This window comes from Anser anser (genome assembly GCF_964211835.1).
Source record: "Anser anser genome assembly, chromosome: 1".
Lineage (NCBI taxonomy): Eukaryota > Metazoa > Chordata > Aves > Anseriformes > Anatidae > Anser > Anser anser.
In genome coordinates, this window is record NC_139720.1 from 38189849 (window position 1) to 38207824 (window position 17976).

The 17976-nt window shown below is 42.5% G+C and overlaps 1 protein-coding gene across 1 annotated transcript; it reads right to left on the bottom strand.

The window, feature by feature from the left end:
- Window positions 1-4594: 4594 nt before the first annotated feature.
- Window positions 4595-7597, bottom strand: IL22 (interleukin 22). The gene is made up of 5 exons (XM_083821110.1): window positions 7210-7597; window positions 6407-6472; window positions 6168-6311; window positions 5855-5920; window positions 4595-5368 (listed from the first exon to the last, which is right to left on the bottom strand). Exons 1-5 carry the CDS (start codon window positions 7411-7413, stop codon window positions 5255-5257), a joined length of 594 nt encoding a protein of 197 aa, XP_083677236.1. The 5' UTR covers window positions 7414-7597; the 3' UTR covers window positions 4595-5254.
- Between the last annotated feature and the right edge of the window lie 10379 nt (window positions 7598-17976).

Consider the following 17976-nt stretch of genomic DNA (forward strand, 5'->3'; position numbering starts at 1 on the left):
CCCTGAAGCAGTCCAGTTTCTCACACCTATCTAACACTTGTGTTCAAATCTTTCGTCTTTTCTGTGTAATAAAATTAAGTTGATACACATACAAACAACAAGCCTTATCTTGAAGTCAATAGGAAGTTTCTTTCTATATTCTGTGGAGCAAGACCATATACATGATGACCTATCCATTGGGGAGATCTTACACATCATGGCCTAATGCAAAAGACAAATCAGAAAGTCAATCTTCAAGAATGCATAACTTTCAGACTTTGACCCAGACAAAACTGTCCATTGCTTTCACAGTTGGAATCAACCAAACAGAATATCGTCACCACTCCTTAAACATACTGTTGGGTTTGGAAGTGTTCCTCTTTTGGAAAAATCTTTAAATTGATACAATTTGGCAGTTTTTGGAACACAATATCTTTTCCATTCAGTCATTTGAAACTAGGGCTACAATTTCACACTGATATGCCTTAATGGTTCTCATGAATTAATTTGTTGAAGATAAATGGGCAGTACTTCTCAGGATAATTTTTTAAATTTCTCTCCAGAGTTGGAAAGCTGTAGGAATACCTTCTTTTCTAAACCATTCATGAGTGTATTCCAAATGAAAGACAGCAATCAATATCTGTGAATTTGGCCAGAGATTTGGAATTTAATGGTTAAGCAGAGAGAGGGATTTCCTAGACTTCAGAAGAAATCATTTCGCTAACACAGTAATATAATACTTTTGCTAGTGGTGAAATTCATACAGTTCATCTGATGAGGTCTGGCTATGTGTAAACCCAGAAAAAGTTGTTACAAATGGATATGAGTTTAGAACCACATGCGGCCCCAGAGATGCCATCAGCCTTAACACAGTTTGTATTTAGTCATTTACCTCACTCAAATAAAACTTCCTAACAAATTCTTGAAAAACATTGAATCCTGGTCTGGACCCCATGAAAGGCTGCATGACTTTCCTACCTACATGTGCTGGTTTATGCACCATGTCATAGGTAACTGCCTGCCAAAAATCCCTGGAGTCCCACAGGACTGCACTATAGGTTTTCCTTCTTTCCATGGGCTCTACCTTCTTGGCAGCATCAGTAATAAGCCTGAGGTTGACTTTAATGTCTCTACCAATCCTGCTTCATGTTAGCAGGCCAGTACTGCTCCGGATCACACCAGTTTTACAAACATCCATTGGCTACTGATGATGGCTATGACTTAAAAGGCACAGCCTATCAGGAATGTATGGTTATTCAATGCAGTCCGTACCTTCTTCAAAGCAGAGTTCAGCTAATTGTGTTTTAAAGCACAGGCTGATATAGTCACATGCTGCTGGTTAACCATTGGGATAGCTTCAGCTTCAGCTCTTTGCAACCTCTAAAATATACTTCCAGCAGCAAACTGGAAATATCAACACTTTCTTATTCTAGGTCACTTAAAGAGTATATATTCAGACACTGAATATGTAAATCTCATAACTGAGTAAAACTCAATATAATATATTTAACAGAGGTTTCTTAAACTGTCACCAATACTTACTCAGCAGGATGTGGAAACTTCTCTTCATGCTTTGGGTTCCCCTGTCTTCTCTATATGAAGTTTCAGAGTTAGCTTAAATGTTTTATAATTATCTATGTAGCAAAAAAGTGCCTGTTCCGGTCCCCTAATGTAAGTGAAGGGGAGGGAGGAAAAGTCCACAGAAAGTAAATCTGTCCTTTTTTTTTTTGCCTTTTAAAAGGTCCCCCAGTCTCTACAACGGAGGTGTCCTCAACAAAGGATGTGGAGCAAACGCCCTCCCTAACAATGCTAAGTCAAGAACCTCTGGGAATTACAAATAGTCCATAACTTGGCCAGGGTAGCGGTGAGGAAAGGAAAATAGGGCAACGGAAATTGTGCGAACAACAGGGTTTCTGTTTGGTGACCCAACCGAAAAATTAAACCAAAAAAAAATCATTTTGGGTCAGCCCAAAGTACTTGTCAAACTCAAAATGAAAGAACTCATTTTGCTTTCATACCTCTTTTCATTGTTTGAGAAAAAATGTAGGTAAAATTCTAAACCAAAACAGTATTTTGAAGTATAAAACTGAAATATTTTATTTGGGAAATGTCAAAATTCAATACTTCAGCGTGATTTCCCTTTTCTGAGCTGTAACTATTGACCGAAATGAAACCCAGCTTATCTGACTCAAATTACTTCTTTATTTCCTTTTTGTTCAGTAATTGTTTGTCCCAGACATTTCCTTGGTTGTAAGGGAAATCTCCGACTTCTACTTCCTTTGTCTGTTCAAAACTGACCGTCAACCAGCATCCTTCACACGCCCACAAGCCACGCATACCCTGCAAGAAAATCTATGTAGGAAATTCTGCAAAATTTGCCATGTGGCATTTTCAGGGTTCCGGCTCACTAGGTTACCATGGCAAAGTCTTCCATCTGATGGTTTTCCAGGTTGAGGAAGTTGATACATAAATTACTATCATTTACACCGGTGAACAAAAGGTTTATTTGGGTTTACCCCAGGGTGGAAAGCTTGAGAGATTTGACGTGTCTGGGTAGGACAGCTCAAAAAGGACAATGTGGAAGGGGCCTAGAGGAAGTAGAAGAAAGAAATAAGTTAATTATCCATTTGCGAAGCGATGCTATCAGTGAGGAACAGCACAAATGGTTCTTGGTCTAGTCTCTATAACCAAGGAAGAAAACGGGTACTTCTAGAGAAAATCCCTCTCATTCTGTTCAGAGTCACAGTCTTTATAAACCTCTAATGTAGATCAGATGAATCACACGTGAATAATTCCTATTACCTTTCATTACGTGTAAAGGGAGCCAAGTGTAACTTTGGGATAGGTTTGTCTATGAAAGGTCAGTGAGATGAATTTTCCAGCTGGTGTTTAACTTCCATTTTTTAACTTTTGCTGTCAGCTGTTGTAAGTTCGAATGATAAGAGAAAGGATGTCAGACAAAGAGAAAAGATGTCGGACAACAGCTCTTGATAATGTCTTTGCTTATCCCACAATTAAGAAAATAAATATCCTCTTCAATATAGTAAAAGGTTAAATCCCTAACACTGTCATATGTTAGCAAAGCCTGTCTGGCTGTCACCATTGTTCACTTCTGCCTTGACTGTGAACAGGGATATAATTCATATGTTGAGAGTCACAAAGCAGAGTGTGGAGCAAAGCAAACCACGTTGATTGCATCTAGTTTGACAGGCAATGGACATCTATCACCCAGATGCATCATATATCATCTCAGTATGTGAGTTCCCGCAAGAAAGTGTTGTATCGGTTAACATAAACCTTTTTCAAATTGGATGTGGGTGGATGTTTTTGTCCTGAGACCACTCTGGTTCAGGATTCACATGGCATAGCTTAATCTTGCTTTTATGACAGTTCATTACAACAGCTGATGTAAGATGCATTGAAACTAACTACATTTGGACTAACTTTCACAGAATTGTAGGGGTTGGAAGGGACCTCAAGAGATCATTAGGTAAAACCCCCCTTTGGTTCCTCTTTGAATGTAATTATGACACTATCAAGACAGAAATCATTTCCCCAAAATATTTTTACAATTTACAATATCTATTCATGGGGATTCTTCTAGATATCTCTTTAGCAACAATTTTTTAATTTTAATTTCCCTGAGATGCCGTGTTTACAAGACTTCACCTGCACTGCCACCTCAACTGGGTCCTTTATTCTGAGGAACTTCATCATGACTTTTTTTAAAATGTGGACAGAATACTGCTGACCGGATGAAGAAACGATAAAGCCTTGTTCAAGAAGTCTTTACCAGTTGCTGACTATCCACAATTATATATTTATTCTGATTTTCTGACTATTTGGATACTTTTGACCTCTTCAACCTTTAACCAACCACTAATAACTCTGGCTGTACTAGAGCAACTCCTTTGTCTTTGCCCAGGGGACATTGCTGAATCACAGAAGAATCAGAGAATCATTAAGGTTGGAAAAGACCTCCAAGATCATCTGGTCCAACCAGATCATCTGAAAAACCTGATAATGATGGTTTAAAGTGTTCTTCAGTGACTTCACATTTATATGTCTAGGAGCTTGTATCAAGAGGAGGCACCGAGCAATTCCCTTCTGAAGTGCTCTCACAACCACGATGCTGCAGAGCACCGTTTGGGCTTTCAGCATGCCTATGGGTCAGTGAGAACTCAGCGCTTTGAATTTTCACTTAACTGCTGCTGCTTGACTGTCTCCATCTCCTCTGACCTGAGGAGGGGGAGACAGTTTGAGAATTTTTTGCCAACAGCTGTTCAAGACCAGATCTTTCCTAAGGAGGTGCTGAGGCAGAACCAATGAACCTTAACAGTGACTCTCTGGAGTGTTGCTATTTCTCCCACCCCTACCCACAAGAAAGGCTGATCCACGTGCTCCCCACTAAGCTCCAGCCTGTGACAAGTGGAAATTTCAGCATTAGGGTGAAGAAGCATTTTCCCAAGCTTTCCTAAGCTTGCATCCTTTCTGGATACAAGGATACAGCCACAGGCCCAGCAGCCCTGCATGCATGGTATATGTCACCTCCCCTGCATTTCAGTAAAAGAGAAAAGTTCTATAAAATAGCAATATTAGATGACCCAAAATATTTATTATAATAAATTACTGAATAGGCATTTATAAAACAATACTTCTGCATATAAATATTACACAGCGGTTTTAATTTCATAGTTCGTGTAAAAGCCTCTAGTACAGCTTCATAAATACATTTTCTTGGCTATATTTCAATTTATATAAATAAAAGTATGTATAATTATTACCTTAAAATAAGTTACTATTAAATATAAGTGAAAAAACTAATTTCTGAATGTTCAAAATACCAACATTTCAGGTAAGGGTCAGAAGAGGGCAACATACACAAGAGAGATTTCCAATAAAAGACTCAAAACTTGCTGGCCACAGAGCACTGCCTACCTTGACCGAAGCTGACACACGTGTCAAATCTCAGCCTATTAAATACAGAAACAGTTGCCTTATTCCAATGCAGATGAGCAGAGTAGGAGCGTGCCTTTGAAAATAACCAGTGTGCTGTGTTGAAATGTAGCAACACACACCGTTCTGGAGTTTTTGTTTGGAAAGAAGGCAGCAGTATGCACCCTGTCTCTGCCCAATTAGTTGGCTATTTTCAGTACAGGTTAAAAAACATATACTGCATTTACAGATGTGATTTTTTTCCACAGTAGTTAATCAATTTGAATAATAGTATGAGTTTTTTTGGAGACATCTCTTCAAGACTGATCTTTTTCTTTTTTCAGTTTTTCTTCTTGTTCCCTCCCTTCTTTGGTGCATCAGTACAAGCATTTTCTAGGTAGTCAAACAGTAAATCCAGTTCTCCGATGGCTTTATTCTTTCCATTCTCTCCCAACTAGAAAAGAGCAGAACACAAGTTTTAGCATCTCACTGTTTCTCAAATTTAAATTAAGCTTGTCACAGAAACTGACTTGAGAACTTACTCTCCTTATTCTCACAAGCAGTTGTAATTATTGACTATTGATATACTACTTTTACTATAAATATTGACTACTATATATAGCAGTTGTAAATATTGACTATTAAAGTCATTATACCATAAGATATAAATTAGCTCTTTCAAATCCAGTCTAGGATACAAAATGATCTGCAGCCTGACTTCTGAGGGACAATTTTAAATTACTATAACACATGCAGAGAGTTAATAGCACCAACGAAGGAGGGCTGGAAGTGGAAACATCACTAATCCCTTCTTTAATGCCCCTGCAAACTTCACATCTTAAATAAACTCCAGAACTTGTTTCATAACTAGATCAGCCTTAATTCAGCTAAATAATTGGGGTTTTGAACTGTTCTATTTAAATGTTGGGGAAAAATGTACCTGTTTCATTTTGCTCTTCATTTCTTCCAGGTTCTTTTCAATGTGCTCTCTGTTTCCTGAGAATTTCTATTAAAATAAAAAATAAAAATAAAAATAAAAATCCAGAGGTAACATTGACATCTGTATGTGACAATATGCTGCTGCTTTTTTTTTTTTTTTTTCACACCTTTCTATCAACCTCCAGTTTGATATCTTTGATCTGAGGTTTCCTTTCATATCACTGCCTTTTGCCACTGTTTGCAGCTTTCTGAGATTCGGGAGCAGTGATGAGATTCACGATGCAGCAAAGGGAAAGAAGCCCCACACAACTTACACATCTGCTCAGCTCCGAGGTCAGGGATGCCAGGAACTGTGCCACCTCCTCGGCGTATGGGTACTTCTCCCTGGCCTCGGTGAGAAGGACGTCTTTCACTATAATCTCCACAATTCTCTTCATCATGTAACAGCGGTTGTTTTCCTATGCACGCAAGTAGAAGGTCGTGTTAAATCATGGTGAGAGGTCAACGAGTGCTGCAGAAGGATGCCAAATCGTCCTCCCGGTGTAGGACTTACCTTGATGTTGATGTAGAGCTGCTGCCCAATGAGCCTGTTGTCAGTGTCCTGGTCTGAGGCCCTGGCCTGAGAGGAAAAAGGAAATGTCAGGTGGGGGTGGGAGCCTTACCTATAAATTAACAGTAAACCCTAAGGGTTTTATCAATAACAGTCCAGGTGACACAAGGAAATTATCATAGATATCTTGTTCAGGGTAGATAATTTCGGACATTGTGGCTGTTTCTCCCCTTAACTGTCTAAGAATCAAGGTCATTGGAAAATAAATAAGAAGAAATCTGAATTCCTGTCCCTCTCTTAAATGTTAGACATCATAGTGGTTACGATGACTAAAGCAGATACTGTGGGTGGCCATCCTCAGCGTGGCCCACAGCGCTGCGGGGAGGTGCTGCAGCTCTCAATGGTGTACAACAGGGGGACCCACACGTGGCAAGGGCAGGCCAAAAACCCCTCCAAGCAGAGAACCCCAGGAGCTGCCTGGCCATGGCTGGAGTCTCAGACAGACCCAGCTCTGAATGGGCTGGGGAACAAGAGAAATTTAAGCTCATGCCTCACAATTGCTGCAGCAGCCACTCCAGAGGAGCTGAACTGCACCAGGGCTGCAGGAGAGGCAGCATCTTCCCCTGACCACACCACCAGCGGGCAACAGACCTACTCCACATGTCAAGAACTGCCTCACTGCAAATAAGTGTTGCTCTATGGAAAGGCATGAGAAAGAGAGAGAAATGCTGAAGGCTAGAAGCCAGGGAAACAGCAGAGAAGGAGGTCCTCTTATCCTGCCATGAAGGGCAGATGGGTTACTGTACCATTTTAGCCAAGGTGTAGGTGCGATTCCTGATGTAGTGCTGCTGAAAGTTGGTCTTCCTGAGCCTGCAGGCTTGGTGGCTGGTAGAAGCCACCCCTGCCCCTTTTGGAGGCAGAGGGCTGGTGAGAAGTAGAGGGAGACAGCAACAGCAGCAGAAGATGACCCATCCTGAGAAGCTCTTGGTCAAGGTCTGCAGGGAGGCCATGGTTCACGATCCAAAGTCGTCTGTCCCAGCAGGCTGCAGTTACAGAGCTCAGCACTGATGAGAGAGAGTAATGTTAGCGTCAGGGAGAATAGGCAAGGGCAGGACAGGAGAGGCACGAAGGCTGCTAGCCTTACCTTTGCTGTGATTCTAGATGTGCTCTGAAGGAGGTGAGGTGCACCTTATATAGGGCCATCAACATCTCTCTCAGCTTTTTTTGGGGTATTGGTGGTGAATTAAAAATGACATCAGCAAGTCTCTTACTTTCCAGTATCCTCTTCTGAGAACTACTTAACCACTATAAAACCCACAAATACAACTTCAAGGCCATTGTAGTCCTTAGGTTCTTATAAAACAAACCAACTTTAATGCAGGGACAAAACAGGGGGTTTTACTGGGGCAGGAATCCTGAATCTTTTTCGTATAAAAGCATTTGAGAAATGTGTGAGTGTGTGCCTTATGTCCTGATTGCACCACACTGATTATATTGGCAATTTGATGGCAGGTAATATCATCTATATTTATTTCTGTTCATCTTCTGTTGTAAAGGACCCATGCCCCACTGGAGCTGATGGGGGTACACAAATGGTCAGTCTGCTCCAGACCCAAAGGACTGACCACCGGTGGTTCTCATCCTGCAAATACTCTTCCCGTGCTGTGCCCCACTGGAGTCACCAGCTGTCTGCCCATCACTGTGTAATTCCCTCTGAGAGATCAGAAACTGTGGGACCAACGCTGTATTTCTCATATCCCTTATCTCCCAAATTCCCATTTTCCAAAAAAAAAAAGATCCGTATTCCAGGCTGTAACCAGGGGTGATGACCAGAGCTGTGGTCATGCACTTACTTGTCCAGGTGATTTCCATGTTCCTCATCCTGTTCTGCTGATGTAAAGGTGCAGTGCTGCACCTTGAGCCTGAAATATTATGCAGAGTGCTAGAGGGAAACTGTTCTCTCCTTAGAGAGCAACTTGCAACCCAGCTGAGATCACAATACATGAGGATGCAGAACTGGTACAAATGCAAGCTCCTGGTTGTCTGACACCCACAGAGCACGCAGGTGACAAATTGGACCCAGCGAGCCAAAGCTCCAGCTCTGCATCTGAGAGCAAACAGGGGCTACCCTGGGGCTGAGCTTCACCCCTCACGGCTGAGGCTCTCGGGACAAGCATAGCTCATCTGGAGCTTGCTCTATTATGTGCAGGAGGGTAGAGCAGGAGGACCACTTGCTGGAGCAAATTAGAGTGACAAGATGGGGAAAAAAATCCCCAGGGAAAGGCAAAATGTGGTGGGGAGAATTTGGCCCTTACCCATAGTCACTATTACCCTCTGAGCTGAAATGTCCATCTCTTTTCTTATACCTCCTAAAAGGAAGCAGTTAAAGGCCAGCTGGCACCAGGTTTATACTCTAGCTTCCTCTGATGCATCCACATCCTTCATCTCTCCATGCCTCAGTCACCCTGCGATACCCCTCAGCTCAGCTCTGCACAACTCTGTGCCCTTGAAGCTGCCCCCACTCACTCTGGAGCTGGTCCCAGCAGAGCCATCATCACCATGTCCCTTTCCATGCCTCGCAAAGTTATCCCACCCATTTCCATGCCTGGCCTTCAACAGCATCCTGACCGCAGCGGGCAGCAGAAAGAGAGAGCAAGCCTGGACCCAGGATGCTGATGACCCAGTTCGTGCCTCAGATGTACCAAAAGGCTATTCAAGAACATGTTTATAAGCTCTTTTCTGTGAATTTTTCATTTGCCAGGCTAATAGGTCCAGCTGGCGAGCAGGTCAATGAGAAGATAGGAGGATGAGTTATACTTAGCCAAAAGACAGGCATTTATGACCAAACTAGGAGAAATCTAGACAGAGAGGCTATTTCAAAGGATTGTCCTCCTCTGAAGTGCGCTCCCATGAACTCTTCTCTGGGTGTTACAGAGTCTGACAGCCACAGTCTGCTTCTAAGTTAAGTTTCTCTTACTTTTCCACCAGCTCATCCAGCAGACCAGATGTCCCAAGACCGAAACAAAAGCTGTGAACAAGCATTGAGAGCTTTCCTGAGGGGAGCAGGAGCCCTCCTCCTGGTCCAGAATCCCTGTCCTCCTGACCTTCTGGATCCCACCTCACCATCCCTTTGGTCATTCACTCTCATCAGACAAGAATCCAGTTTTGCCTGACCTCTTCTCGTGGCTCAGATCTCATGGAAACAGTTTGTGACCTGTGCAAGCAAGTGCTGTGGCACTCGTGTCTGTTCAAACTGCTGTGAGGAGCCCACATGCTCCCAAGCTTCCTGCTCCAGTGGATAACTAAATAGCACCAGGCAGAGGGATGAGGAATTAAATGCTGAATCTTTCTTCTGCTTTCTTTTATGCAATGATTATAGGATCTCTTCTATCTGGCTTCTCGAGTAGTGCAAATCATAGACTGGGACACACTTATTTTCATAAAGTAACTTAGACTATGTAAGTCTTTCTTTCTCTCTTTCTTTTATACTTTTAGTCACCTCTCTCAGGTTATACATCACTGGCTGTGCCAAGATGTCTTCCTTCTGAGGCTTTCAAAAGAGCCTTGTTTCATTTGTTTAATTTACCTCCCTGCCTCTGATATTCACCTTTATTTTCCAGACACTTAAATGACCATTGTAAGTTCATTAATGCATACTTCACAAATTACCTTTTTATGACATTTTTAAAGCCTTTGCATTAATTAACCTTTTTTTTTTGTGAGTTATAACAAAACTCTTGTCTGTTTCCTAATCACCTTTCATCAGGTGACCGATGGTTCTTGATGTACCACTGAGCTACGGTGTAGCCATGGGCATGGTTGTAGTTATTCCCTGTAGCATGTCAAGAGAAACTCTTTGGAAATGGAGCTATGCCCCCTTTTCCCATGGTCTGCTATTTTTGTTCTGAGATTGCACTGAACAAGGATGTGACCGGTCACTGCTATCACTGACTAGCTCGCTGCACCCTACACAGGAGGTACACGTCCAGCTTTCTTCCTACATTAACATCGCCAAGTATTCTAGCAAGTAATATGGTAATGAGTATTTCCCTACGGCCTGAACTACCGATGTCTCATGATATGCTATAGTCACAAGCTTTTATTTTAAAGTGTTCTCTCTGAAAATAAACAAATAAATGCCCTGAACTCTTTGAGCTTGGAGAAAAGGGGGAGGGGGGAATCAAACAAACAAAATTCAAAAATCAATTTTTGCTTTTAATTGTGTGAGTTTTTGTAGGTTTAATGCTATTTTTATTTTTGAGGCTACTAGTACTGTATTATGAGAAAACATACCTGCTCTGGTTCTATTTTAATTTAAACCTACGAAGACCTCTGAACTTTTATAAAGTAGCCCCTGTATTGTTTTTTAAGTATAATTACTTCAAAAATTAATTTTGAAAATTTCCACAGATCACATTTTCTCCACAGTGATGCCCCAACAGTTAAACATCTATCCTATCACTGACTTTATCAATAAACTTTTGAAGTGTAATTGCATGGAGTTTCCCTACTTCATTAAGAAACCATAGCGGTTGAATATTCTCGACAATGACTTCTTGACCCATATTGATCACAGAGGATTTTTTGAGGAGGTCTGGAACTCTGCATCACGTCTGCCTCAAAAGCCACAAACACTTCCTTCTTTGAATGAGGCCACAGGTGAATAACCAATACTGTACTTCAGTGTTCATCCGCTGTGTATTACTAGCACACTGGCATGCAGGAATTTTCTTCAGCTTTAATACATTTTCTGTTAGCCGAGATTATGTTGCTTTATTAGAAACATCCTCAGGATCAAGCACTGGACTGGAAACATTGTCAGGAGTAGGCAAGCTGAAGAAAGAGTCTGTGCATTGTCCTCTGGGGTCTTTCACCTGACAAATGGAATTCTCTTAGATATCTGTACAAATGGACCACAGATGACTTAGCACTTAAAACTGAACATCTGGAGACATCCCCAGCTTTCTCCTGCCCTTGACTTTGTTCCATTATTATTATTTTTAATTAATTTTGAATAACGATTTTATTTTATTAAAATAAATGTTTGAAAATGTCTATTAGCTCATGCGTGACTGTGTAATTCACTGCATTTTGTCTCAGTTCTTCTATGCTGAGTTTTTTTCCTAGACTTTCAAGCTTGAAAAGATTAAAGACATTAAAAATGTTCCAGACAGATCACAGAGTCCCAGGATGGCTGAGGCTGGCAGGGCCCTCTGGGGCCCACCTTGTCCAACCCCTGCTCAAGCAGGGCCACCCAGAGCAGGCTGCCCAGGGCCACGACCAGGTGGGTTTTTGAAGATCCCCAAGGAGGAGACTCCACAGCCTCTCTGGGCAGCCTGGGCCATGCTCAGGCATCCGCACAGCACAGAAGTGCTCCTGGTGTTGAGAGGGAACCTCATCTGCTCCACTTCGTGCCCTTTGCCTCTTCCTGGCACTGGGCACCACTGAAAAGAGCCTGGCTACATCTTCTTTGCACCCTCCTCTTTTATGTTCATAGACATTGACAAGATCCCCCCTGAGTCTCCTCTTCCCCAGGCCGAACAGGCCCAGCTCTCAGCCTCCCCTCACAGGGGAGGTGCTCCAGGCCCTCACCATCTTGGTGGCCCTGCGTTGGACTCTCTCCAGTATGCCCATGTCTCTGCTGTACTGGGGGGCCCAGAACTGGACCCAGCACTGCAGGTGCGGCCTCCCCAGTGCTGAGCAGAGGGGGAGAATCACCTCTTTTGAAGTGATCAAGCTCCATGGGAGTCTTATTCCAGTCAGCTCTCTGCCCAGCAATGAAAATATCAGTAACAGAAATTGATTCTTCTTTATAGAACTTGAAAGTAAGCTTTTCATTCAGCTATTCATTATGGAGACATCCTAACACACTTCTGGGCATGATCGTTAGCAATGGCAGAAGGGATTTGTTTTCTATGGAAGAAACGATATTAACACAAAGTTTGGGAGCGTACATATAGCATTTGACCTTTACATTTTTGCCTCCTTCATGATAGGTTTAATGATGTGTAACACACTGAGAATTTGTTGGAAGGAGGATTATTTTATTAAAATTGCTTAGCCTGAGGCCGTTATATGAATTCGGAAAAGACCTCAGCACAAACAAGTGCCAGACCTCGGTGCCGACACTGCTGACTCAGGCTTTTAGCAGAGGATGTGCGATTCACCTACCTCCCCTGACAGTAACACTTTTGTTACAGGGTAAGTACCATATTTCCTCTGACAGTAACACTTTTGCTTATATATCTGCTATCCCATCAAACCTATTTTTTTTCTGACCTTCACTTGGTTCTGTTACATAATTTCTGGGTCTATTAAGTAAAAGATTCTACATTATAAACATCATAAAATAAAACATCTACATTATAAACATCATAAAATCGGTATTTCGTATCATAAAAAGTCTACGTGGGTGGGAACTAATAGTTTGTTGTGGTCCCGAACTTCAGTTGCATTCTTGGTGTAAATAGCTTTATTCTCACCTCAGAAACACTGATGTAGTAGAGCTCCAAGAGAGCACCCAGAGACAAAGTGGGACAACACCATGCAGCTGCTACTGATATTACTACTGCTGCCCCAGGACCACTGATGCAGTAACTTCTATTGCAGTGTCAGGAGGAATCAGTGATTAATACAAAACCAAAAATTAACAGTCCATGGAAATGCACCAGATGTTAGTACGGTGGCCCTGCCTCTGCGCAACTGCTGCTGACGTGGGTGAAACATAAAGAAAAGTTTTAATCGGACTCACTGTTCGGAGCAATCACCTAGTTCACACAGATGGGAGAAAAGAGAATTTAGACCATATCAATGCACACAGCTTCGTGCCACCAGAAGTACCTCTATTTGCCTCTCCACCATACTGCTAGTTCTCCTAATTTGGAGTGTAAAATCAAGCATCTATTATGCGACTCTGTCACTTTATTTAGTGACCTACATATATCCAACTGTGTCTTGCAAATAGTCAGATCAGGTGAAGTGAAACTTCTGTGCTTCCTGTTAATGTGGTGTGCTTGCACAGCAGTGACTCAGTGGCATGGCAAAGTGGAATTACTGACATAGTGCATCTTGAAGAAAACCACTCTAACTGGGAACAATATTTCGCGAGCTGGTTTATAACCCAAAATTCAGCGGTATATAGTTACTCAGGTTAAGAAATAGCCTCAGCACTACGCACCTTAATTTACCAAGTACAATCAGTTTTACCACGTAACAAATCCACAGCATCATCAGTAATTAAAATTGTTCTGAAGGGGAGCAACATTGTTTAAGGTGGAGTACTTCTACCCAGACGCTGCCCACTGAGGGCCTGAGTTCAGCAGCATCTCCTGAAGGTGAGCCCCTGGCTGCTCAGTCATTCTGTGTGAGGGGGCTGCTGGAGAAGGAGGTGACAGTCCCCGTGGTGCTAGTTATCATTGGTCTCTAGGAAGTCATCATTCCCCGCTGCAGCCCTTCTCCAACCTCCAACAGTTACACTACTGCCCATCTCCCAAGGGAGCATCTTAGTCAGCAAGTTTCCTGTTGGAGTGGGTCTATTGTCAAGAGCGTGAGATTTATGGGGCCAAAGGGAGACGAAACAAAATAACCACAGCCTAGCAATTAGGATGCTGTTTTCCTGGGTTATCTGTTTTTAGCCATATGTCGTGTGAGCTAAAATATGTAAGCAGGCTGGAGCCAGCTTCCCCCTGGAAGCACAAAGAGCACACTCCTCACGAGAGCACTCCTCTGGGAACACCTCAGCCCGGGAGCACACCGAGCCTCCACATGTTCCCACCGGGCCTCACTACACCCCTCGGGGATGAGAGCTGGGCACGCAACACCCCAGAACAAGGAGCATCACCGATGCCTCTGTGTGCGCGTGTGTCAATTTACTGGCTAGAAAGGGACCTGGGAAGGGTTAATCCCAAAAGTATGCGCTCTCTGGATCCTGTCAGCCACTACTGTTCAACCTGAAGTCTTTGGAGATGCCCCAGGACATGACAGTGTTAAACAAAGTCATCCTGAGCAAAATTGTATTTATAAACACACACACACACGCAATATGTGTGTATATCAGACATAAACAGAGTTAAAAGGAAAAGCTTTGAGGTCCGCTCAAAAAACCTGCACAGGTTACGACCTCAGTTACTTCAGGAAAGGCAAGCTAGCATGAACATGGATTAGTCACATTTACAAACTCACATGTGCTCTACCAGAAAACTTGATCAAAACCTCAGAAGGCAACGGGGAGTAAGAAGCTTCGATCATCTTTTTTCCCTCCATCCAAAGAACTGCCTGCACTCCGGATTTACTGCCATGACTGTATGACCAAGAGGAAGCTCATACCAGCAAAGGAGTGCGTTTGTTCTTGTGCTTTTATTCCAGCCCCACGAATAACATAATCTGATCCAACAAAAGGTAAATAACTTTCACTATCAGGGGTTATTCGGCTTCTCAAAGGGCTGCTAGCCTGCAGGTGAATCTTGTGCTGTTCTTGGTCCTCCACCCCAACGGGATGCTGAAGGACCACTGAGCGCTGCCCCTTGGTGCTTCTTGGGGCTCTTCCTATATCACATAGGGCATGCCGGGTTTATGCCTTCAGCACTGAGCTCAGTCACCCCACACACTTCTCCAGAACACAGTCTGCCAACAAGGCTCAGCCTGTGAAACAGAAACCTCCCAGGGTCAGCTCACATTGACACAGACGAGCTGTAGTAAATATCAGAGTATTTAGGCAACTCCTTTACATTGTTCACATGGCACTCCAGATGTCCCTTCATCATACTATCAAACTCAGAATAAAAAGCAAAACAGAACTTGGATATGTATAAAATTGGGGATTTGGGGTTAGCTATCACCCAGTGTCCTCTCTGCAGCTTCTGCTGCAATCATTGCCTACCAGCAACACTTTCCTACCAGCTTTCAAATCCAGATGAATCTGCACCGAAGACCTGGCAGCACCCCAGGGAGTTAACTGTAGCTCCAAACACCTCTCTTCAGGAGACACAGGTCTGTGAAGGTTTGGGTAACTGCAGGAACTGGGAATTTAATTTAGGCGGCTTCAAATGAAATCAGGTTTTTGTTTTGTTTTGTTTTTATTAGAACAATTTAAATACTAATGAGAAGTTTTCATTATCTCTCATTTGCGTGTGTCTGGGTAATGGAACTATTTTGTTACAGGCTCTGCTGAAAATCGGTCAACTAGTGCATAGCAGAACTTCCACTTGCATCAGATGGTGACCAGGCTCTTTGCAGACAAAATTTACCACATGGTAACAACTGCTCTGACACCACAGCACCAGCTGCCAGCCTAGCCTTGCAGGAACAGGCAGCTCTAATGAAGCAGCATGGTGTTATGCAAATAAAAGCACACTAAGTTTTTCAAAGAAACTGCGCTTCCTGCCCATCTTCAAATAATATAAAATTGTTGGTCAAGTATTATGGATAGCAGTGGAAGAAAAATGACTTTCCCAATGCTGTCAACGATACCGAGATTCAGATAAAGGAAACATCTTAGTAAAATGAAGAATTGGAGTGAAGGATAGATGTGGTGACTGGTAACTTCCCTTCCCTTCACCCTTCTGCAACACATGCTGGTTTTCAACCTGTGGCCCTTGGGTCCAGGGCGAATTCAGACTACCTGTAAGACATCAGTGAAAGCACATCTGTTTTCTGGAGGCTGTTAATCACTACACAGGGACCCACATGAGCAACACATGGGTCTATTAATCAAAAAAGGCTGAGAATCCCTATGTAAGAACACACCCATAGTAACTTAGGCATCACTAGAAGACCACTGGGTTGCCTTAGAACTTAATCCAGACTGTACATCCCGTAAATATGCCTTCCTGTCTACATTTTCACTAAAAGTAATCTAGCACTGGTGGCTAAAGAAACTGACTGCTCACATTTGGAAGGTTAATGACATTCATACACTTCACGTAACATTTCAGAAACCCTATCAGGCATTAAAATTTTAAAGTAACAACTAAAAGTTACTGCAAAATTACTGCATTTTAGCAGGACTTTTATTGGATGGAATTACCCGCAACCCAAAATTTTCTCAAAAACCTTTTCTCCATAGCTGGAAAGCCCTAACTGATCCTTCCCAAACTGTTCAGTCCAGGGTTTCAGGGATAAGCTCAGCATTTTAAGTAGAGAAGGCTGACGCACCACGAAAGGCACAGGAAATTGAGATACTGAAAAGAAACGAAAGCCCAGCGCCACGAAATGATGCAAATGCCTAAATACTACCTTGCTGCTATGGTAAGCATAAGGTAAACCCTCAAAACTCTCCTCATTCTCAGGGGGCATCCAAACTTTCCTGGAGAAATTGCCTAAGCACTTATAAAGTTGTTTCATCCCTCCCACTGAAGTCAAGCCACTGTGAGCAATTCGGCCAGGAGGAGGAGGATGCCAGAAGCGAGCACAGCTTTGGGAATAGTGAACACAGCTTTGTTTCAGTTCCTAGGCCAGCAACTGTTTACATGCAAAGCATAGAAGATTCAGTAGAAGTGTGAGGTATGGGAAGGACTTTTCCCCAGTGGCAGTGGTCTGCGAGGAGAAACTGACTGACTTACTTCTACAGGTGGTTGAGAGCTGTGAACCTACAGCAGTGAGATTCACCCAGTACTGGAGTAGAAGACCTGCAATTCAACAACTATTGACTGGGTCTATTGTTAATGTGCTGTTTTTTTAAATCTTGTCCTTGACAAGCTCCCAAAGCTGTTTCTTCCTTACAGATGCATCTCCTACTGGCAACTGACTTCCTCCTTGTTTAACTTTTTTGTCTCTCCACTTCAAGGCTTTTAAGATTTCCTTGACTGAAAACAATACACATTCACTGTACAGCACGCATTTGTAATTATTAATAAAGGGTGCACTTTTGAACTTTTTCCATGTTCAGATTACTGGAAAACACAACAGGAAACATGTCTGAAGGCTGGACTGAGTCAGAAAAAAAAATAAAATAAAAATAAAAAAACTTTCTTGAAGAACTAGATAACAATAGCAGAAAGCAGGCATAAAGAATTTTTTTCTGCCTCAAAGACGACGGAAGAGCATCCTTCAGAAGCTTTGCACTAACGCTATTCAGAAAGGGGTATTTTATCTACATTTCCCCTAAATATTTCTGTGCAAAAGTAACTTCAAGTAGAGCACTACAGGCAAAAGCTGAAGCGTTCACAGGGGAAATATCACGATGAAGTGTGGCATGCCATGGGCTTCCATTTTCATCTCTAAATTGGTCTGCACCCCTGTGCAACAAAAACATCTCCCTCCTCTACCACTTCTGTTGTCTCCCTGCTAGAAATCACCCGACTCACAGTGCAATACTGTAAGCAAAATTGACACATATGCTATGAAAACATTTATTTTATTTTTTACTTCCAGGCCTCAAAATTGGGCCTGCACAAAAACTCTGACTGAGCTGCCAGATAACCAGAAATCCCAAGCAATGCTAGAAAAGCAAAAAGTGTTTTGTGTTGTTGCTGGTTTTTTTGTTCTTTGTTTTTTTAAGAAGAGAACACATTGCATAAAACTCATATGGGTTTACCACAGGAAAATAATGGAAGATGAGAGCTCTTGGCTATGAC

Excerpts from the sequence above, each read along its gene's own strand:
- IL22 (XM_083821110.1), bottom strand. The coding sequence starts at position 7,413 with ATGGCCTCCCTGCAGACCTTGACCAAGAGCTTCTCAGGATGGGTCATC. Across the intron at positions 5,921-6,167 it reads CCTCGGAGCTGAGCAGATGT|AAATTCTCAGGAAACAGAGA; the intron begins GTAAGTTGTGTG and ends TTATTTTAATAG. Across the intron at positions 5,369-5,854 it reads TGAAGAGCAAAATGAAACAG|TTGGGAGAGAATGGAAAGAA; the intron begins GTACATTTTTCC and ends GCTCTTTTCTAG.